This window comes from Osmerus eperlanus, chromosome 18, assembly GCF_963692335.1.
Source record: "Osmerus eperlanus chromosome 18, fOsmEpe2.1, whole genome shotgun sequence".
In the NCBI taxonomy this organism is placed as follows: Eukaryota; Metazoa; Chordata; class Actinopteri; order Osmeriformes; family Osmeridae; genus Osmerus; species Osmerus eperlanus.
In genome coordinates this window covers 3,061,290-3,084,706 of record NC_085035.1, presented here as the reverse complement: position 1 = coordinate 3,084,706, position 23,417 = coordinate 3,061,290, and the positions used below count along the sequence as shown (strand labels likewise).

The 23,417-nt window shown below is 44.2% G+C and overlaps 2 protein-coding genes across 2 annotated transcripts; both read right to left on the bottom strand.

The window, feature by feature from the left end:
- Positions 1-4,105: 4,105 nt before the first annotated feature.
- On the bottom strand, positions 4,106-11,313 carry LOC134038587 (TNF receptor-associated factor 2-like). The gene is made up of 11 exons (XM_062484055.1): positions 11,124-11,313; positions 10,259-10,474; positions 9,971-10,049; positions 9,636-9,734; positions 9,264-9,425; positions 9,086-9,160; positions 8,854-8,928; positions 8,133-8,702; positions 7,861-8,038; positions 7,317-7,465; positions 4,106-7,194 (listed from the first exon to the last, which is right to left on the bottom strand). The coding sequence occupies exons 2-11, from the start codon at positions 10,444-10,446 to the stop codon at positions 6,976-6,978; spliced, it is 1,794 nt and encodes a 597-aa protein (XP_062340039.1). The 5' UTR covers positions 10,447-10,474; positions 11,124-11,313; the 3' UTR covers positions 4,106-6,975.
- A 567-nt stretch (positions 11,314-11,880) lies between these two features.
- LOC134038588 (GRAM domain-containing protein 2B-like) lies at positions 11,881-17,566 on the bottom strand. Its single transcript, XM_062484057.1, has 14 exons — positions 17,227-17,566; positions 16,459-16,581; positions 15,936-16,017; positions 15,594-15,663; positions 15,260-15,363; positions 15,077-15,172; positions 14,908-14,979; positions 14,659-14,739; positions 14,262-14,373; positions 13,497-13,613; positions 13,161-13,251; positions 12,890-12,985; positions 12,585-12,669; positions 11,881-12,328 (listed from the first exon to the last, which is right to left on the bottom strand). Exons 1-14 carry the CDS (start codon positions 17,343-17,345, stop codon positions 12,290-12,292), a joined length of 1,287 nt encoding a protein of 428 aa, XP_062340041.1. The 5' UTR covers positions 17,346-17,566; the 3' UTR covers positions 11,881-12,289.
- Positions 17,567-23,417: the final 5,851 nt, after the last annotated feature.

Genomic DNA, 23,417 nt, shown 5'->3' with positions numbered 1-23,417 from the left:
ACCTGACGGCATTGTTTGAATTCTACAACTGTCAGGTTAAACACACACTAGTAAATTTGAATGGTGAGGATTGTTATTAGAGCCCTTTTTACTCACTAACCCCTGTAAACCAGTGTTCAGATCCAGGTGCCTGATTACTGGTGGAGTATGTCAACCTTTATACCACATGAATATAACACCAAACATCCGTGATGTCAATACAAAGACTTCATTTTCAGTGAAGATGTCCTTTTCAGGGAAGGTGTGAACCAACTATGAAATGTGTTCATGGAAACTAAATAAAAGTCAAAGTTTAAAAAAAAAACATTTCACAAAATACTAGAGAATCGCCAAGTCACTTACAACTCTGACTTTTTAGATACTTGTTACCAGAACTTCTAAGGTCATTTTTTCTCTCTTTTTCTGGCAGTGTGTCGGGCAGCCTTGAGTGTCAGGTCAGATCCCATAGTCCTCAATCACCTCATGGCTCAGGAATCCCATCTCTTTCCCCAACCTGGTTTAAAGAGGCCTTCTTCATGCAAGACAGGGAGAAGACGAGGTAGACTGTTAGTCGCTCTGGATGAGAGCATCTGCTAAATGACTAAATGTAAATTGGCTACATCAGATTAGTCAGAATTATGCTGTGGCTGTTGATTCCATCTTTGTCCTGAGGGACCTTGTTACAGTCCTCAGTGGTGATGCAAAAAAGTGGGGTGACTTGAGGAAATTGAACGTTGATATGATAGAAAATGTCTCCTTCTCACCTTGGGGCGTATCAATTATTCAAGACCAATCATTCCTGCATCTAGAAATATTTGATGTGGCAAGTTCTCATTGGAAAACAATTATAAAACACAAACGCACAGTTAGGGATTTTTGGTGTGTAACATAATTCGGTGACTGTGCCAGACCTGTCAGCTATCAGCATCCTGACCAAAAACAGTGTGTGTGTGACACCACGGGGACACACAGCATCCCCCAGCATGAGCCCCAAGAACCAGTTTCCACATCTCTCCTTGACAGCAGAAAAGAACTGAGACAAATGGGCCTCTGGTAACGTTCATATTTCCATTAATTTTCCATCTGTTGAGCCATCACTCTCCCTGGTTGTTCTCCCTATCACACCCAACAGGCTGAAAGCAAGTGGGAGAGGCTAATAACTTGAGCTAGGAGCACAGGTCCTTCAGATGGAAGATATTTCCACTCTGTGTGCCCGTGTTATTTATAGTTCTCCCTGCCTTGGGAGGGAGGGAGAAAGTCTTTGTAGCAACATTGGGAAAACGTCCTCATGGCAATAGGTCTAATCGTTATATTTGTCAGCCGATAAGACTTTTTCCTTATCTACTCATAAAAGATTCACGAGTAGGTAAACATATAAATAATCCTTTTTCACTATGGCACAATATCGGTTCAGTGGAGCTCAGGTTGCCATGCTAAAAAAAGAACAATATTTTTCCTCTAAATCTTTGTATTTGTATGTACATAAGTGTGAAGGTCAAAATAAGCCCCCCCTTCACCCCCCCCCCCCAAAAAAAAGGAATAATAAATAAAGACCAAAATGTGGCACAAAACCTCGATAAAACTGTTACCAGCTCTCAGGCAAGCTGCTTCAAGTGGAACAAAATGCAGTTACACAAATCATCCAGTGACTCCACAATGCCCCCTGACATCCCACATCTGGGCCTGGGACCGGCGGCGGGTCACACTGGGACTCTCTCACTTTATTGTCTGTGACGCGTCACTGCTGCGTTCAGGAGTTTCTGACAACGAGAAGCCACCGACCCTTCCTCCTCCTCTCTCCATGGAGCCTGACTGGTCTCGAAACGAGACCTGAAACATCCACCAGCAGAACATGCCGAAAAACTCCCGACCCATGTGTTTCGCATTTGGGGTGTTTAAGAGGGTCTTCGCTGGGTTCTTTTGAAGAGGTGGGGAAATTGCCTGGTCCTGTTGCCCCAGCGCTCCTCTGCCTGTGAGTTAACTCTAACTGTTGGGTGTAGGAAGCTGTGCCTGGTGCTGGTATCAGTATTCATTAGAGCACTCTGATTATCATTATTCCAAGGGGAACTTCAACGTATAATTTTTTTCCATTCCACTTTTTTTAAATTCCTCTGGCCCCAGTAGTGACACATGACACACCTAATTTATTTTATTTGCCAATAAACTGTTTCTATATAGATTTTTGGGGGGGGATCAAACACGTGGTGTTCCTGAACTTAAGTGTGCAAGAATAATCCCCTCCAACTGCATGTACTGTAAATATCATTAGCAGCCTGTTCAACGTTTTTGCAACAGTTCCATCACAGACAGAAGATTCAGCACCAACAAGAGGGCCACTCCCAAAGGGAACCCTTGCCCCCAGGGCTGTTTTACCAACATTTTAAGACCAGCAGGAGCTCAGATTCATGAGGGAACTCTGACCTGGCCCCAATATACAGGCACGGTAACCTCCTGGAGAGCCAATCAGAGAGCTCGTAAGAGGGATCCACCCCTTGTTATTGGCTATGCCTGGGGATGTATGTCACTCTGATACAGGAAGAAGGGGACAGCAAGACCGTTGGCTCACATAAGGATATGATTGTTTAGGCGAGAAGATAACATTTTCAAGTGTTATTTTGCCTCACCTCCTCCTAGTCAGTCTTAAGTTTTGCATGTGTGTGTGTGTGTGTCTGGGACCCATGCTTAATACTTGAGGGTAATGTATCATACAGTGGATAAACAGGTTCAGTCTTTGATTTAGAGTCTACATAAACAGGACAAAGTGTCTGTCTCTTATGCTAACACATAACAACACTCTCTTATCAAACATCCCCCCCCTCACTGCTTCAGACTGTTTAGCTTTCACGTGAACATCCTAGTCTACTTTTCAACATGTATTTTGTCTAGTCCTCCTTCATGACATCATAGTCTTTAAATATAAAGTGATTCTGTAACCGAAGGCGCCAGCTATGAGCTGAGGCAGAGACCTGAATGACATCATGCCATCGGGACATGTGGCTTCTGACTACTGCAAACGTAATCCACTTGCTTGGTTACCAGCCTGTGTCTGCCTGGCAGAGGTTTAGTGAAAGGAGAACAAGATGAATACGAAGCCACTGCTGCTATACCCTCTGTCTGAGGCGGATGAAACGAGATCTACCCGCTTTCCAAGCAAAGGGATTGGGCCGGCACAACCAAGAACCAGGTGTGACACCATCTCAAAGGTATACGCTGATGCCAGGTGACATTTGGGGTCACCCTGCCTCTCAACACCATGTCAGGGGAGTCTGTGTCCAGTCTGACGCATGGGATGTTAGCAGAGTGTGCTACTGTAGGCTGGTGTGGAGGCCAGGCAGCTGTTCGGGTCAGTCCCCTCTCCCCAAACCGAAGCCCTTCACCCTAGGGAGGCTCCTGGGCTCCTGCCAGTCGACTCCCACTGAAGAGTGACTCACCACAGCGGTAGGAGGGCCTGTCGGAGCCAATGATGAGGGCACTTGAGGTGACGATTCCTCCAGTCGTACTCAAACAGCTTTCGTTTAGTCACGGAGTTGTCCACTCATTTCCTGTTTACGGATGCGTTTTTACATTGTTCTTTGTCAGTAGCGGCAGCTGTATGAACGGGTGGGGTCAGCGGTCACACACAAAGATATACTGTGTGTGTTAATGTCTTTACGAAAGGCTGAAGTGTGACAAGAATCTAGAATCAAGAATCTTTTCCAACCTTTTTACTGAGTTTTTCATTGTAATGATTTTGTTATCAATCTGGCTCCACAACTGTTGTGGCATCATGGGCATCTGTTCAAACAATACAGCTGCATGGTCAAAATCAGATCATACATTTTATATTAAACCATGTCACACCCATTGGTGATTTACCACCAATTCCTTTGTGTGTTTTATCCCGCCAAAACACTTTAAAAGAAATAATAAGGCTGTATTCCTTGGAGACTCAATAACTATCTACGTGTAGTTGAGATTACATCACCACGGCAACACAATCCCTGGTGTGAGATCACAGGCAGCGATGCTGACCCGTCAGGTACCAGTTGAGGAACAGTGCCCCCTTCTGTTTGACGTCTGCAACTGCCTGTCAAAGGCCTCGATGATATCGTAACATAAAGAACGAGAGGAGTTATGAAAACACAAATAAAATCACAAATCCATCAATGCATTTATTACATACTGCATATCATGTTACGGAGTACACACTCATGATGATCAAAACTGTATATGGCTCTAAGTTCACTGTATACAAATGACTAAACAAAGTACCCTGTTCGACATTTAAATCATACAAAGTGCCCAAGTTTGTTCAACTTGACTGCATCACAACTTTTATAAAGAACTGTTATACGCTCTCTCAGAGAAACAACTGCATTAAAGCTTACATTCAAAAACCCACAGTAAGGTATATTATCAGAGGAACCTTTGTTGAGGGTATACATCTCTTATTTCCCAGTATAGATGCTTACAAAAGTGAAACATGCATCATATTGGGATCAAGCTACTACTATATGTATACCATAAATTAGAAGAGTAAGTATATTTGGCACCATATTTCAGCATAGAAAGCAATCATAACTTGTAATACCCCCTTTTCAGTATACAGAGGTAAAATTTACTTTTGGCACATTACAAGAATATATATGTAAGGAAAAGATGGTGTCATAACCTACTATTGTATGTGAACTATACATTACTTTATTATAATTTTTCCATTTGAAGCAAACAAACTATGTGTACAAGATGAATTTAGTATATGAAAATGTTGATCAACTTTACAAGACCAAACTAATCTTCAATCCTCAAATAATGAAATAGGCTGACACCCAGTCTTAACAGTACCCATAACTAGGTCACTGTTCTTCTGTCATAAACCTTGCTGGTCATTTTGAGTAATGTAAACAAAATTACAATGAATCCCATGGGCTTATAGGAATGAACTCTGTAAAATGAGGTATAATATAAAAGTCTAGCAGAGCTCTGATCTCAAGATAACATCTGTCTGTTGCATTTGGCAATAATTGTTTTGTTTTATAAGTGACTGTCCTGACCTGTTTTAAACCATCTTGACAAACACAAAGTAGATATATAGGTATATAATTACTATGATATTTAACAATACTATTTGTATTAATAACAATTAGTGTATATTAACATCAAGATATTGAATATTCCAATATTATGATATTAAATATACATATTTATAAACTGCAAGGAATATATAAGCAAATGCCCCTGTTGAACAGCGGCGATGCTAGATATAACATAATAATAAATATACTATCATATTTACATTCTTCCAAACAAATACAAATAAATGCATTCACCATTAGTCTATAAGGTAAACCAATCATGAACCGCAATACTGAATATGAATTGAAGCCTCCCATGCACAGAGAGGTTTCAATACAGGTCGAGACAGGGTCTAAAACAGGCCGGTGGAAGCCTGCTTGAGGCTAAACAGCGCCCCCTAGTGGAAGCCTGCATGAGCGCAGCAGGCTCAGCTAAACAGCGCCCCCTAGTGGAAACAGACAGGAACCACAGACGCAATCCAAGTCATGGAACTGGCAGAGTCGTAGCGTTTTGACCAGCACGATTGGTGCTTCATAGAATACAATGAATTTGTGTCAGAAGTTTCGCCCAACCCCAGAATATGGAGATTTTAGAAAATGTGGGGCATCTGGGTATACAACAAATATGCAATAAGCAAATCACCAATGACCTGTGGCCAATTTAAAGAAAGGTAAAACACAATACTTTAGCTATATTCAATAATTTGTCTTTCAGCCTCTTTAAACAAAATAATATAAATATGATATTTTTGCATCAACATCAACATGTATTCGATTCACATCGGTATCATATCAGAGAGCCACAGAGACATATTATGCATGAACTGTGTTGTATGTGGACAGAAAACCAGGAACAGATCATTCCATTCCCTCAGTTCACAGAACCTGTATCACTTCGATCTGTGGTGGGGGCACAGTACTTATGTGTAGTGAGATGTAAGCTACTGAGCATGTGCCGAGCAAAACCTCCAGCAATTGTGTATCTGTCAAAGAGACCAAAACACACAACCTATGTCTCAGGCTTGATTGGCACGTTGCCATGACACCCTGATAACTCCACAGTATCTTCCACAGATGTCCCGAACCACCAATCGCAATCCTGCACCCCTTAAGAGGGAAACACAAATGCAACACTTAACTTTATTATTATGTATTCCTGGATTAAAGACATGCAGGCAATGTCCACCATTACGGATGGGCCCACCTCACAAACAAGTTGAACAACAAGCTAGGTTCAAGGAAAGAAAAGCGCACCTGACACGAAAAAAAGCCAATTAACTATAGCCGCATGCACTTTGCGCGAAAAAGGCAAACGAATGCCCCGTAGTCGTATTCGTAACATAACTCCACGTTTGTCTATGCAAATTTACTCAACAATGGGTTTTAGAAGCTCACAATATCCACGATCAAAATTAGCAAGAAAATGTAAATACCCTGCATCAAGCTTCTACCTCTAACGTAAGCAGCGAGTCGGTATCCTACACCGACATAAAAACCACACGACCAAATCTATCTCTGCTAACAGCACTCCTGTATGACTGTTTGACTCAGCACCCTACGTTCCACTCTATTAAACACTGAGTCGACATGCAGTACTCAGGTGTCTGTTTCTCAACCTTTTTCCATGGGTAGAAATGCTGAGCTAGAGTGGGGTTTAAGCACCATGAAGAACCAGTGTTGTGACATCAAGAAACCAAAGAAATCATCGCACCCAAACAATATCAGGCACCAGAGCTTCTCTGCAGCCAGCGACCACCAGTTAACACCTCCTATCAGGGCCTCCAGGACGGAGACCCCACTGGAGAGGCATGCAGCACACAGTAGAAGGCATGTCTGTCTCCCCACACCTGCAGGGGACTGAAAGAAGCCCAGATGGAGCCCTAATGGAGCTCGCGTGGAGCCAAAATGGAGCCTGAATGGTTGCAGTGCTAACTGTGGGCATCTAGAGGCCCGTGAGGTCAACGATGGCCTTGATGAAAATGGTGTCGTCGCGGATGTAGGAGTTCTTGGCGTCGAGCTTGGAGAGCGGGCAGAAGAGCGGGCAGCCGCTGGCGATGTTCATCTCACTCACGGGCCTCTGGAAGGAAGAGGAAGTGATGTCAGGCCGGAACGCATCGATGATGTGCTCCCTGTTACTCTGGTCCAGCAGCATGAGAGTCACCTTGAGAGAGGGAGAGCGAGGGAGAGGGAGGGGGAGGGAGGGAGGGAAAGCATTGTTAATTTCAGTCTATAAACTGCATTTAAGTTAAAAACCCATTTTTCTCTTCTGTTGTCCTCACTGACCTTCTGATTGAAGGGCCATTTCAGCAGGGCATCGTTCAGTCCCCTCATCACCACGAAGAACAGGGACAGGTGGCTGCCACGCCCAGTCCCGTCCCCATTCAGGTAGATCCGAAGACACATCTTATAACCGTACTTGCTGGTGTAGAAGGCTGCAAGAAAAAGGACAGGACATGAGGCGGTCATGTTATACCATAACCCAAGAACAGGAGACCGTAGACAGGGGTGATCGAGACGACCGTCCATTTACGACATCTGTAGAAGCCATGGGCTGTTTGTTTCTGATGTACAAGTTTGTCTCCGGCTGCCAGGGGAAGCTTGTATTACATTACATTTAGTCATTTAGCAGACGCTCTTATCCAGAGCGATTTACAGTAAGTACAGGGACATTCCCCCTGAGGCAAGTAGGGTGAAGTGCCTTGCCCAAGGACACAACGTCATTTCGCAAGGCCGGGAATCGAACCGGCAACCTTCAGATTAATAGCCCGATTCCCTAACCGCTCAGCCATCTGATCTGTATGACCATGTTGTGGGTGTGATGGGTTACCTGGAGAGAACATGGCTGGAGCTCTGCCAGCTGTGGCGTCCTGCCTCTTCTTGGTGAAGTCAGAGATCCTCCAGACAAAGACTCCGTCAAAGGTGGAGGCCGACATCTCCCTCAGCCGGCCTTCCATCTCTGCTACGGTCAGGTCCTTCAGCCCTACTGTCCTCTCCAACTGTCGGACCTGCGGGATTTTAGACGTACGGTTAGCACAGAACAGCTGTGTATCAGCTGACATCTCCAATCAACACCACGGCAGGCATGCGCTTATTTCCCACCTTGTTACTCAGAACCTCGATCTTATCCTGGTCCAACCGGTGCTGGCGATTACTGGCCTCCGTAGTTGTGGCGAACCTCTCCACCTCTCTGTTCAGCACGCACACCACATTCTCAAACGTGCCTGCTTTCACCTCCAGGTCTGTGCACCTGCGGCCCAGCTCGGCCACCTTTGTCTTCTCGCTGTGCAGCTGGAGCTCCAGGGCCGCTCCCACAGAGCTGGGCAGGGGGGTGAAGGAGGTGGACACCGACAGGGTGGGGGCCGGGGCGGGCATGGGAGGCAGGGGAGCTGGGGCAGAGGGACCAGGAGGACCGAAGCTGGAGGAACCGGAGGAGGAGGAGGCAGCCCCCTGCACGGGAGGCCCAGAGGAGGTGGTGCTGAGATGGGAGACTCGGGCCTCGAGCTCCCTGAGGGACTGGTGGAGCTCCAGCAGCTTGTGTCCAGCCAGCTCCAGGCCCTGGGGCTGCAGGCCCTCCATGCTCACTTTCATGCCCATGATGTAGTGCAGAAGCAGGTTGAGGTGCTCGTAGGCACAGGCTCGTTCGTGGTCGTGGATCTTTTCCTTCTCAACCTGCACAGAGACAACATGTCGACCTTCTGACACGCCTGTGGGGTGACTGTCATATTGACAGGCCGTCTGTAGAACTTTGTGGATACTATTAATATCCAGTAATTTTGTTGTAAAACGTGATATATATATATTTTTTATTCTCTGTACTTACTGACATATCACACCCGACAACATGGAACCGGCACGGAGTTCTAAACTTGCTGCAGAACTTGATGTGGTCTACATACTAAGGGAGTGATAAGAAATATCAGTATTTAGTAAACGAGTAATACCACATCTAATTTTGTTTTCGAGCAGACACAACACATTATCCTTACCAGGATCATAGAGGTCAACATGAAAAACCTAACCTGTGTTTTCTTGCCGTACTGGTCAGTTCATACCTTTTCCCTGGGGATTTTTTTCTTGGCACAGCCTTCGCAGATCATTGGGTACTTAGGACAGATCTCATCGTGGGCCTGAAAGATAAGAAATCTGGGTTTGCCCTGATTCTAGATCGATCGATTGTTCCGTGTCGGAAGCTTTGCGCGATGGAACGAGAAGAGGTACGATATTTGTCACCTTGATGTTTTTGAAGTGGAACGGTTCCTTGCAGTACTTGCAGTTGAGCGTTCTCTCAGGGCACTCGCGCTCATTGTGCCGTTCTTGCTCGTTGAAGCGAAGCCGTTCTTTGCAGGAAGGGCAGGGGATGATCATGAACTCGCATTTCCCTTCATGGTTCAGCTGGAAAAACGTCACTGCACGTTACGATTCTTCAAGGATATTTGCGCATGTTGTTGTACACCAAGTATGTTCAGACAAGGAACAAACTGAATTTAGAGGTGGTCTTTCAATCGCTCATGGTCTTGGAGATGACTAGTAACTATGGTAATGTTTACCAGGGCATACAGAAAAATCTAAGCAATGTTCATTTCAAACAAAAACACTGCTTACCTCATACTCTTTAATGTTGCCTTTCCAAGTACAGCCTTCATTAATACAGACGGCAGAAAGATTTTCAACCTCTCTCCGAGCTGCATTATCAGGAAAAGCCTGGAAGAAGAAGTCAAATATAGGTACTTCTTGTCAGTTACAGAGCAGCAGGAAGTGGATGCTGTTAACTGCTGCATCATTCATGTTTAAAAGGTGCGTTTCAGTGCACATGCTCTAGATAGCATGGACTCACTGGCTCCACCGTTGTATTATACAACAGTCAACTAAACGACAGTCCTTTGAAGCAAGTCTATTAGACACAATGCCGGCATACTGAAAATAAGTAAGCCACTTACACAGCCTTGCTTTAAGATCGACGTTGGCTCTTCGAAAATCTCCTCTTTGATACAAGCGTTACATTTCTGAGGTCCATTGCTGCAAAATACAACAATAGACAAAACAGCCCATACCAACTCAAGACATCTAACTCAGTATTGACATGGTAACCAACTGCAATTCAGTGTGGAGTCGAAAACACATGGCAGACAATGCTAGCTTGAAATACAAATGTCTAATTGCTGTTGATGTTCTGAGTGGTGTTGTCCTCACTCCTGTAATAGGCCTTATAACCTGCTGTCTCTCACCTTACTGTCCTGTTGAAACAGTAGGAACAGAAGCGATGACCACACTGGGCCTGAAACGGTCTCCTCAGTAAGTGGTGACAGCAGTTACACAGGTGCTTGTCCTCCAGCTTGTTGGCAAGGATCTTCTTGGGGAATCCAGGTTTGTTGCTCTCCATCGACGAGGGTGGGGAGGGTTCCTGTGTTGCCATGGTGCCTCTTCACAAGTCACAACAGGGTCTAAAAGAGAGCATGGCAGTGTCTAAAAGATACCTACACAATGGACGAATGTGGTATCCTAAACTTGCCTGTTACAGTTTTTGCTATTGGTGGAATTAATGAAACATACTAAGCACCGTGGCTACTGAAAAAAACATGCAGGTACCATTTGTGGCGACTGTCATGTAATGAGAAAGTAGCCTGTCTATTGTTCTCGTCTTTCCCTTTTTCCAAACAATTCTTCTCATTTAAACATGGTGGATCTAGCACGCATCTCGCAGCACACCACTGACACAAAATTACAATACAAAAGCACATTGTTGACGCTTGTGTCAGGCCTAGTAAAAGGCCGATTCCTTTGTTTACATTTTAGGTCTGCATTCGGAGCAACGCTTCTTGTCTTGTAGGCTAAACCAGAAGCACTGGCCTGCTCGCCAAACATTCACACAATGCGAATGATCCAAACAAATCTTAAATCCATTGTTGTCGCGGTATACCATCATCCATTTCCCCTTTCTCTTCTCGCCTGTGGTCGTTACTAAGCCTTCAGCATCCTTCGTTGGAAGTGGTACCCAACATACCGCCACGCCCCTTGAAAGCAGGTGCTCTAATCGAGACCAGTTTGCCATCGAAAATGGTTGCAATGCTATTGCAATTGCATGAAACTTACCAGCGTTTAACTGTCATCGCTTGCAGATATGGTAAAATACTCCCTCTCGTCTTAGCCCCACGCGCGTGAAATCTACAGATTTGACATGCAATTCTGATGCGGAATGTATGTGTTTTCTGTGGCGTTAACGACATAATAAATATGGTACCGAAAAGCGGTGGCTGTTATTGTCCAATATCGCCATTGCACTTTCACCATGTTACGTCATTTTCAGACTGAAGATGGGTTGACAGGCAGGCCAAATATACGTCAACGTAGGCGATAAATGCATAATGCCAAGTCCTATTCAGTAATAGGCCTACTAAATACTAATACGGATCAAACATAATATAGATTACAAAGATGAAAGCATAAAATACGTAAAATGTTGCACAAAAGATTAACGAGCCCTTTGTAATCTGGGGGATGATTAATATCCAATCCGTTGAGTAGATCAAACGGTTTACTCTAATTTAATATCTTAAGAAAAAAAAAGTGAAAACAAAACACTTATTCTGCGCACTATTCAGCTAAAACATCCACTATTTAAGTCATGTGTGTTTTATACTAGTCAAAGAACTCTTGAGCAGAGGATTCACCTGCTTTGCTTTACATAATGCAAATCCTACTCCAAGTAGCAAATCGCGGACTAGTCACAAATAAAACCTGCAATTACTGAAAATCACATGCGTCACAAATGTCACTGCTAATGACAAAGTTGAATCAAATTAACAACAACAAAAATGTAGAGCATATATAAACTTCCTGTGAAATCAAATTAAGCGAAATCTATAAATATTTTATTGGCAAAAATCCTTTCTGTAACATAAGGGCACATTAATAGCGGGCCTAACATGTTGATAATTTTGAAATGTTAAAAATACATTGAAATAGGTGGATCCTTTGGACCTAGTCATACCTGAAAAAAAGACTCTCAAATGAGGCACTACACATACAGCTTATGGCTTCTCCTTGCCTACTAAAGCCACTAATATGCATTCATTACTCTAACTCATTCATCTGTTACAAAATATACCAATCTTAGTCCTGAGAGAGGCGATACTGCTTATTGCACAATTAAGAATGCTGTCTTCTAGGAGTGGGTGTCTGTTTTGGAACTGAAAGCTGAACTGCAAATTCCAACGTTTTTAGCAAAGGTGAAGCTTCCATCCGGCAGTGTCTGTTGGTTAGGTCTCTTCAAGTAACTTTTGTAAGTTTCTCTGAATCTGGAGAACATATAAACAAAAGAACACAACACGTGTTAAAGGTACTGACACGTGAAAAAACGCACCACTTTGATGTGTTTGTTAACCCAAATGTCATTGTGTTAACTGATTATTAAACAAACACATGGTAGAATGGCTGCTTCAAATATGTCACTTATAAAACAGATCTCATGTCACAGTTAATAAGCAGTTGTTAGCCGAGCGAAAGCCTTGCCAGCGTGGCATGTTTGAACAGCTCAGTGACGAGGGGACGAACCTTCTCTAGCCTGAGCAGGTTTGTAGACAACTCCCCGTACATCGCAGCGTTGAAGTCAACCTGGGCTTTGGGATTAGCCACGTACCTGAAACCCAAAGCCCAAAAACCACGTGATTTAACCATGCCGGTGCCTACAACGCAGCATCCACACTATATAAAACACGGATTTTTCCGTGTTTATATATGTCTAGAAAATAGATATTTACATACCTGTTTTCACGTGTAATAAATAAACATGTGTAACTTATAAATTAATAATCAAATGGATGCCTATTGAAATGAGGAAGCTAGGTGGTTATACTCACCCATTACGCCCGTATTCACCCAGGGATGTGAGACGCTGTTCGAGGCCCACAATCTTAAAGGCCATGTAACACGAGGTCAACACAAGGACACTTACTCTGCACAGACAAGAGATTGCATTTCAGAGTCAACAGAACACCCAAATCAAAAGGATGATCCACTGTGCTTGTTCTAACATGCCCGGACCTGTTTTGAACGGTGACAAATAAAAGCCCAAACCTATTAATTAAGAATCCCATCAGACTAACGCAAGGACACACACATATTACTCACAGGAACAAGTAGATGAGGAGAAGGGTGTGCAACGACATGGACTGGGGAGATTTCTCTTTGTGCACAACGGCCTGGGGCAGCTTGCTTGGCACTGAAATTGAAAGGAAACTTTAGGCTACCAACAGTACATTGCCACAAAGGTAATGATTTTGCATTTGTGTACCCTGTACACACAGCATTCAGAAACACAAATACCAGATAAGCACTTTGCAGTATTTCAACCTTCTGTTATTTTACTGTGAGAAATTCCCGACGTAAAATACAGTGGACAGCGATTGAAAGTGCTTGTAGCCAGACAGCCTGTGTTCAAGTTTCCAGGCAACGGGGTTCTCCTACCATTGTGATGGGCTGCTGTGTGCTTTTGGCTGGGAGTCTGGAGGTGGACGTCCGCATGAACCGCCACCTCGCCGTTCTTCCCTCCGCTCAGGAACGTGTCTGGCAAGCTGGGGAACTCTGCTTAAACAAACACAGGCGCTGTGTGAACGGGTATAATATCGGAAAGGCGCATCTGCTGATGGAACCGCAGTTAGGCTCGTGTTACACTGGCGCAGGAAGAACTGGCGAATGGAGAATGTCGGGATCGTTTACATACTATTCCTGATACGTGAGCATGGGGAAACTCGACTTCTTTGACATGGCTGTTAAGGTGTGTCCTACGCGAAGATAGTTTTGTTTTCCTTGCCGTTGAGGGAACAAGTTACCATGTACAGCCGTGCAATTTAAATTCATCTGTGTGACTGTTTTGTGACAAACAGAATTACGGTGGTTTTGGTTGCTAATGCGGTCTCGCTTAACGTCATAAATGCATTATGTTGCTTCCCAATGGGATACACAGGCCCTGAAAAAGCTGCTCCTTAATGTTTTGGGAGTGTTAAACTATACAGTGGTACTCTACAAGGGGTTAGATGGCTGAGCGGTTAGGGAATCGGGCTATTAATCAGATGATTCCCGGCCATGCCAAATTACGTTGTGTCCTTGGGGCAAGGCACTTCACCCTACTTGTCTTGGAGGGGGGGGGGGGAGGGATGTCCCTGTACTGACTGTAAGTCACACTGGATAAGAGCGTCTGCTAAAATGACTAAATGTAAATGGAAGACCCACCGGACATTTTGTCATAATCGGGAGTCTGTGAACCAGAGCTGCTGCTCTCCGGCACGTCTTGTCTCCTGTGGCGTACGCCTCCATCCAGGTCCAGGAAGTCCACAGAGAAGTCCTAGGGAGAAACGTTTCCGCATGTTGACCGTCTGTATACGTAATGGCACACTTTCAAAACTACTTCATAACTTGGGGGGGGGGTTTGTTTTCCCACTACATTCCTACTGACAGGAACGTTCCGGAAGTCAAAAAAGAGAAATCTTAAACAAACATCAAGTCGGCCATGAATCCTGTCGAAGCATTATATTATCATTATTATTCGCAACATTTATCTTATGTGTCATCAATTCCCTTAGCGGCAACAATCACAGTGAGTTGGGCTTCACTTCACCCGCGTACTGACCAGAGGAAGTGAAGTGGGGCAGTCCAATCTGAAGCTGTTCTCAGCAGAGGAAGGGATAGGGCTACTCCCAGTATTGTCTCCCTGAAACCACATTCCAACAACAGTCAGTATAACCCAGCGTCCAGACATCAATAGAAACAGTCTGCAACCACGCCATTTATATAACAGCATCATTCCTACGCATCGCCAAAGTGATAAGACAAGAAATCTCCTAGTGAGTTACAATCACTAGAGGAGAAGGGTACTCACGTCTAAATGAATGCAGAGGGATGTCAGGAGTTTGAAGGTGGTATCTCGAGAGAGGAATGACACGAACACATGCTGGAAAACATATTTTGCATTAGGACGACAAACGTAAACATGTGAATGTGCAGGGGCGAGGATAATGTGACAAACATTGCAAATAGAATGTGCTTACCCTCTCATTTGTAGTTGTAATTACAAGGGCATTTGGTACCAAAATTGCTGTTTTTGTCTTTTTGATATAAGTCACGGTGACAACTGGGATAGTAATCTGTCAAGAAGGGAAAAGTTACACCGGAATAAAGACTCTTCTGGAATACTTGCATAATCATAATATCTGTAAATGTGTTTGCCTTACCTTTGTGTCTCTGCCAAAAACTTTTGAATGGAAACAGATCCAGTTATCAGAGACATAAAGTTTCCCTTGATACAGAATGTCTTTCTGCAGGGCACAAGTGTAACCTGTAGGAAAATGTTGCTCTTTTAGAGATCGGGCAAAAGCAGTTTGGCAGAGCAAGAACAGGGTGCATATCTTCACATTTTCAAATTGAAATACAAGATCTACAGCACCATTGATACAGTTCCATTGTGAGTCTGGGTTATTGTTACTCACTGAACCGTGAAGTTTATATAGGACAATGTAATTAACTCTCCGCAAAAGATGTATTGTTATATTGAACAGGTGCACTTACTTTGTTTCAGTGTCTCATCTTTGCTGATATGTTTGAATATTTTATGGTAATGGAGATTGGTCTTGGATATCTATAACAGATAAAACATGTTTTAATAGAGCAAACCCTGAAAGGATATTTCATTTTTGATCCTAAAAACTGTATTTCAGATCAAATAAATAGTTATACACTTATTATGGTTTAAGAAATGAGACAGTATAATAACTATGGTATCTGTTTATGTTTAATCTATCATAATAAAGTCAAAAGTTTCTGTCCTGAAATATCCAACTTACTATTCGTGAAAGAGGTGACATTCTAACCATTTGTTAACGACTTCAAAATGTATTTCATGGCACAAACCTGGCTGGATTTTTTCCTTGCAATCTTGGTTTCACTGTCATTGGGATTTTGAATTGGAGAAGGCTGTTCCGCAGCTTTGAATCTGAAAAGCATGATGTTTAAACACGCATCTCATAAACACTGAAGACTGGTAATCCTGACACGCATACAGAACTATTTGACCTGGGTTCCCAGCAGTATGGTTACGTAAATATATTTGACACAACAGCATTAAGGTCTGAAGCTAAACACAGTTTGGCCAAGCTTACGTCTGCTTGCTTTGTGTCGGCAGTTTAGACATGCGTCACTTTAATAGCAAAAAAAACGGACTACAGACTATTGAAAACCATACTAACAGAGGTCAAAACACACAGATTACAGGTTTGATTGGTTCCGTGTCCGAATGAACTGAAATATTAGACTGTTACAGCCTATCGCTATTGAGTTTTAATAGGTCAATGACATCCGAGATCTGCTACACAGCGGCGACGCTTCTCGATCAAAACAGACGTCTCCATTTCAGATATGACGACCTCTGCTTTACCTCATGAGGGGCGTTTTCTTCCTGCCGTCCAGCTCCCACTCCAAGTCCAGAGACGGCTGGGGTTCCCCTGCATGCTTGCCGCTCCGTCTGGGCCTGTCCTCACCTCCATTCTCCGTCTCTGACCTGCAGATGCATACACATGCACGGTGTGAATGTGTACAGTATAGCTAAATGTTCTCAGAACAAACTTTCTGATTTACACTAGCAAACCTTTCACGTTCCCTGACCGGTCCCACCAAATGTAGCCAAAGATGGGAGACTATCACTCGGCAAGAAGCAGTTTACAGTAAACAATGGTAGCCTAGCTAACAAATATAAAATAAATATACCATGGCTGATTATTGTAATAATCTCAATTGTTGACATGATCGTGGCTTTAGTTTTACTTGCGTCTTTTTACAGGACTTTAAAAGTAAATGAAAACGAAAATGAATGGGCCACAATGTTTTACTTGACATTAACTTCACAGTCTAACATTGTCCAAAATTTCAGGGACTCGAACACAAAGAGCTAGTAGCCTCTGCTGCTACTGGAACAATGCTTGCAACAGTACTCTTCCTTCGTCGCACGTATTACTTGGCCATAACTTGCATGAACAAAACGACATAGGAATAAGCTAGATAAATAGTTGCAGCAAACGCAATCTTGAGCAAAATCGTTGACAAATAAGAATTAAACGGTAACGTTATATTTCAATAACACAGTCGTGATTCCTAAAGCTAGCTAGCAAAGTTGGCAGAGGAGGCCCTGTATGTTATTCCAACTTACGTGGACAGAATCCCCCGGCTTGAATCTTTCCTGGCGACGGGTTTGAGCGACTTTGTAAATTGTTCTGGTGTGGATAACGGGGTACGGGTTCTTTCGGGCTGTTCGGTCGTCAGAACCATTTCGCGAGGGACTGCTTTGGTTGGCCTCCCTCATCTATTACCCCTCTCCACAACCAGTAAAGTCGGTCGGGGTTTAGGCATCGACCGACACTGTACGGGCTAGGTTTAAATTTGAGGAGACCGTTCGACGCTACCCAGGAAGTTTCGGAGAGGTGGAGTCGGAGGCAGGGAGGGGGAGGCAAGCTGATGCTCGCAAACGTCTGCGGATAAGAGAAAGAAGTTTCTCTCTGTGATCATGTACTGTAATCGCTATAACACTTTTACATGAATGCAATCCATATAGCGTCTCTAAGGGCTTCATATAATTTTGTATTTTTTAGCTTTTGCTCTGAAAATAACCTTTCTAGTAACCTTCAGCAAATTTTGTCGGAACGTCATATTATCTCATAACCAGCAGAGGGCAGCAAATAACAAGGCATTAAAATAAAGCCAGTCAGCCGGTAGTCTAATCGTCACTTGTTTACACCATTTTAGCATCCGTATTCCAGATATTTCGGAGTTACAACTAATATCTAGCCAAGAGACATAACAATTATCTGTAGCTGTTGTGATGTTTAGCTCAGGGCCAGTGCAAGTTTGTAAACAAATATATCCCACGTGCTCCTCTTCTTTGTCTATTATGGGCGTGCACAGCACATCTAACAACAGGAGCGCCTCCTACTGGAGGCGAATGTTTGTGACGTCCAAATCGCCGGCATGCATTACATGCATTTAGAACGTGCATTTTGCTTTTCAGATGATGTTTAACAACAAAGCAGGACAACAATTATACACAAGCTTCCAAATCTGGATTTAATACGATAAAACATACATTTTGTTCTGTGGCATACTCTAATTACTTTGATTTTAAGTCCAAAAGAGACTTGGATGTCTTGCTATATTTCTGAAAGTTGAAACGGAAATGGCATTTTCTACCTACCTACCTACCTACCTACCTACCTACCTACCTACCTACCTAATCAATTTAGTTCATTGATCAGTGAATAACAATGAGAATATTGTTAAAGGTTGAATCAACAAACAAGACAAAAATGAAACACAATATACCATTGCTTACCAGAAAACATTCACACAGAACAAGGTTGAGTGGCAGTTTCTACACAAATTGTAGTTAATGGAACATGATTTATCAGTATACGACATGGTACTCGTTTTATCTGGACTACATACCGTTATGAATACACTCAGGTACTCATTTAGTCCCATGACTCCATACTTTGTCCTTAGTCTAGGAGTCGCTGTTGTAAACCTGAATGAAAGAAGAAGAACAAAAAAAGTAAAGAGGGAAAAAATGGCTTGTCAGAGTTCATTAAGTATCCAGTGAACAAATGGCAGAGCCGGCAATGCAGGTTGCAGCTAGCTGGCCTGCCATTAATCATGGCTGACAAGGAACCAGGGTTAAAGGTGGGAGAGCTGCCAGCTACTCGGTAAGTGATTATAGTGCCTTTCTCACTGAGCAACGGAGCACAAAAGAGAGCGTGGAGGATAGAAGTTCAACACAGGCTGCTCGGTTTACAGAAGACACTCCCCCCCCCCCCCCCCCCAAAAAAAAGTGGGCATGCTACACATCCAGCGAACATATCAACCATTTGAACATATCTAACAATGGCTGTCCATCACAATAAATTCAAATCTCTGACTGATGTGACTGCTTGCTACTGACCAACCACTGTAACACATGTCCAACTGAAGGCAAACAGAATTGACCATGCCTAGTACCTCTTTTGGCTGTATTTTCAATGGACTAGGCATGAGTTACACACAGCCATACAGCCCCCCACACAATAGTGCCTGGTAAACAAAGGGTTTAATTTGATCAATCAACATCGCTCGACTTGTCCTTTCTGCTCTTATTTTGAGAGTGGGACCCTTTCCTCTCCAGCGTCTGCTGCTGGGAAACAGCCCCATCTCGATGCGGCAGCCCTCCTCAGTGGCTGTCAGCTTTTCCACCTTAGAAAAAAAAGAAAAGCAAAAGAGTAGATAGAGAGAGAGAGAGAGAGAGAGAGAGAGAGAGAGAGAGAGAGAGAGAGAGAGAGAGAGAGAGAGAGAGAGAGAGAGAGAGAGAGAGAGAGAGAGAGAGAGAGAGAGAGAGAGAGTAAAAAGAGCCAAATGGAGCCAGTGACTGGGGTAGATTGAAGCCCTGTTAAGTGCTCTGCTTGAAAGCATGTCTGGCCTCATTAGCTGTCAGTTGTAACAATACTGAACTGGCAGTGAAGACAGGTTGGAGTCCTGTGGTCATAAATCACTCCCTGACAGCAGCCTGACAGGCTGGGAACCCCTACACACGCACGAGAGCCAGAACACCCTCTCTTTCTTGACACTGCACAGGCACACCTTTAGACACGAAACACAGAAGGCATCAAAGCACTGCCATTGGCCAGATTTGGGGGGTTTACGTGTGTGCGTGTCATGGGCGTCTGTCGGGTTGACGAGCTGCTGTGCGGATGACTGGTGCGGGGCGGCGGGGGTGAAGGGTGCGGGGCCCCCGGGTCATTAATCACGGCCCCTGACATGCAGAGCAGGAGGCCGCCTCCCCACCCCCCCCCCCCCCCTGTGCACGCAGCTGCTGTGACACAGTCGCCGCACAGGGCGATGTGTTCGCCCGAGGCCCACTCTCCAGGTCTGTGGTTCTCATCCGTCCGAGCGGCTCAGTGTTCCAGTCAGTCACGGGCGAGTCTGTCTGTCAGGCCTCTTCCTCTTTTCTTTTTCATCCGCGGCCCCCTCCTCCTGCTCCCTTCATCCTCCTCGGATGAATTTGTTCTGTGATTCACGTCTGCTGTGCTGCGGCCTCCTATTGTCAGCTTCATTGGTTTGATCAGATCTGGTCGTTTTAATCATAGTTCATCGTGTTCTGGTCTCTTTCGTTTTGTTTTTCTGATAGGACAAAATCAATCAAATGAGATGGAAATTACAATCCCAGCGGGCTCTCCTTGCATTTGTTGCAGCGTTCCTGCAGTTGTACTCGCCTTGTCAATCATTTCGTAGTTCTCGAGCGATCAGGTAATACTTGCCATTGTGCTTCATCCCACTTTGAAAAAGCCAGACTTAACACGATTGTAAACGTGAGAGATGAAGAGTAATGGGGCATCTTATTCCTGTTCCCATCCACTGACATGACATCATCCAGACATGCAGCTGCTTGCATAATGAAATAAACCAGTTTGAGACGCTATTTCATCATTCACAGCTAGTAAATCATTGGGTCCAGGCGTAGAAAATGTGTTGAAAGCTGACTCCTTATCAACTTTTCAACATGGCTTGGGAAACATCTGGTATTTCCAAGGACCCTTGCTCAAAAACTTTCATGCAGGTCTTATAAAGACTTCTTTTATATGATATATTTATATCAAATTATGTTATAGGTAAAGGAAATGTTTCACTGCAATCTGTTTAATGTATAGACCAACCAAAAGCATTCTATATTTCACACTACATAAACACACACATTATTCGGACTTAGCCTGGACTAATGTTGTTCAATTTCCTTCCACGGTCTCTCATTCCAGTGAATCCAAATGATCTAACTATACCACACCTTGCCTTTTTCCTCTCAGAAAAGACACACACACACACACACACACACACATTATGCCACACACAGGGCCTGCCATAAATCAGTGGAAGGGATCAGGTCCACCGGTTAGACTAAACAACAGTGTTTGAGTGGATTTGCTCTCCCTCATTAATCATCCTGACAGAGTGAAAACACATTTCCCCTTTAATGACTGTATTTGGGTAATCATGTCTGCCGCTTTCTGTGTGCCTCTCTCTCTCACACACACACACACACACAGACACACACACTCTCTCTCTCGTCCTCCCACTCTCTCTCAGTTAGTGGGCCTGGAATCTTGAGCAAGAAACATCTTTAGGCTGGACATGATAAACTTCGAATGTGGTTTGAAACATCCGCGATAACGTGTCATCTAGGTATGGATTGTAAAGAGAGAGGGAGAGAGAGTCTAGAACCTTCCAAGGCTGCGATGTGGTGCCTGCTCCGCCTTATCGTAGCCCGTTAGGAAATCTTACGTTCATGCGGTGGTCAAATAAACTGCGAGGGGATGAGAGAATGTGACTTGGGGAGGCTTTCAGCTGCAGAAGGCCGGAGATGTTGTCGCCCCCCACGTACAACCAACCCACCAGGCCCCCGCCAGCCTCCGGGGCCACGCCGGCCCCCTTGCCAAGGCACGTTTTTTCCGTGAGCGACCCCCACTTGTGATGCATGGGAGCTGACAAGCAGGCCGGGATCCCTCCCAGCGCAGGCGGATCAAAACCAGCTGCGGCCGTGCGCGTTAGCAGAGGAACCATAATTGCCCAATGCCCTCTTGTGCACTACTGAACTCGCTCTGTCCGCGTTTTCGCCTGACAAGCAAGCCGTGGAAAGCCGGAGGGAAGGGAGACAAACTTAGAGTGAGAGAGGGAGTCAGAGCGGGTCCAGGGAGCGCCACGTTTGGTCATAAAAGTGCAAGGCCAGGTTAATTTATGGTTGGATGTGGGTAATTAACCTCAGCATGCCATGATGGATTGGAGTATCGTGTTTTTTTTTATAGAGCTTTCTCGGTGTGTACTTAGAGGGAGGGGTTCGGAGTGTGGCAAGCTAGAAAAGTGTATTTTCAACATTTTTTCCCCTGTCTGTGGGTGAATGTAAGTAATGGCTGCACAGTGGTTTAGAAACATCAATCCAGCGTGTCTCACTTCTGCGCGCTCTTTTATTTTTGGACCACTTGAAAAGAAGGATGAGTGATGAGGTGATGAAGTTGGAGAGCGGAAGAGAGAATGAGAGTACGCAGACGAGTTAGTCTGAGGAAAGATGTTTGTGATCTCTTTTAGAACTCGCAGGGGGGGAAAAAATCTGCCTTAGAGGATGCATGAAGAGAAATGTCTGAGATTTGTGCCTCTTAGACCTCTTTGTGCCTCTTAGTTTTTTGCCGTTTCTTGGCTCAAACAGGATTAATTCATAATCCTGCTGTATCTGGAAACCTTTAAACTGGAAAAACATTCCTGCTTTGTTTCATGACTATCAAAGGGATTTAGAAAGATTTAAAACGTATTCTGCACTTTCTGAATACAGACTTTCAGATCCAAATCTACATGGTTTAGGTCCAAGGCTGTTTTTGTTGTTGTTGTCCTTCCTATTAGAAGTCGTTAGAATAAGAAACGAAGAAAAGACTCCAATACCTACTCCTTCCTGTCCGTCTCTCTTCCTGTCTCCTCCCTCACTTCGTCCCTCTTCTTTCTCTCCTCCTCCCAGTTCCGGTTGATGGAGAGGTTGAGACTTGTTGTGTAATGAAGGAGCTGCTCCGCACTCTGTCATCATTAATCACACGGCCTGTCAGCTGTCCTCCCAGGACTCCCATAGGCCAGCCCTAGCAGGAGGCGGGACAGCCAACTCCCCACACCGCTACCAGGAACACAGGAAGCAGTGTGTTGTGGGAGCATATTCTAAACCTTTTCCCTCCTCATTCCCCAAACTGTTTCAAATGAGCGTGCTAGGCCACCGGATTACATGTAGCACATGCTTGCCAGAAGCCTAGCGGTTAAAGCGTGTGAGTGTTGATGTCTGCCATAAACATTAGCCAGACTCGAGATGGATGGACAGAGTGATTGATGAGGGCCGAAAAGAGAAGAAAGGAATGATGGATGGATCAGATAAATGAGTAATGGATGAGTAAAAGTGAAATGGAAAATGGAGAACACTATTCATTTCTCCCCCGAGACAAGATGGAGAGTCTTTCCAATCCAATTTTATCTGTTTCCTCGGGTTATTGGTTTAACTTGTTCTTTTTACTTAATCTCTCAGGTTTTGCGGGTTTTTATATTTTTCATAAACAACAGAAACCCACTTATGTCCTTTAGGTGGCGACACAAACCTAAACTCCTTCCCATCCAGAGAAAAGTAAAAGTTGGCAAAAAAAAAAGCCTATATCTTGGAAGTAAACATGCTCTTTACTCAGAATCGAGTTAATTTATCTTCTCAGAATTTAAACCAGTAATCCCAGTGGGTAATGGAGAAATGACATCACTTCACCTCAGGCTTGTCACACTGCTGTCTTGGGGCATGTCTCCCAACCT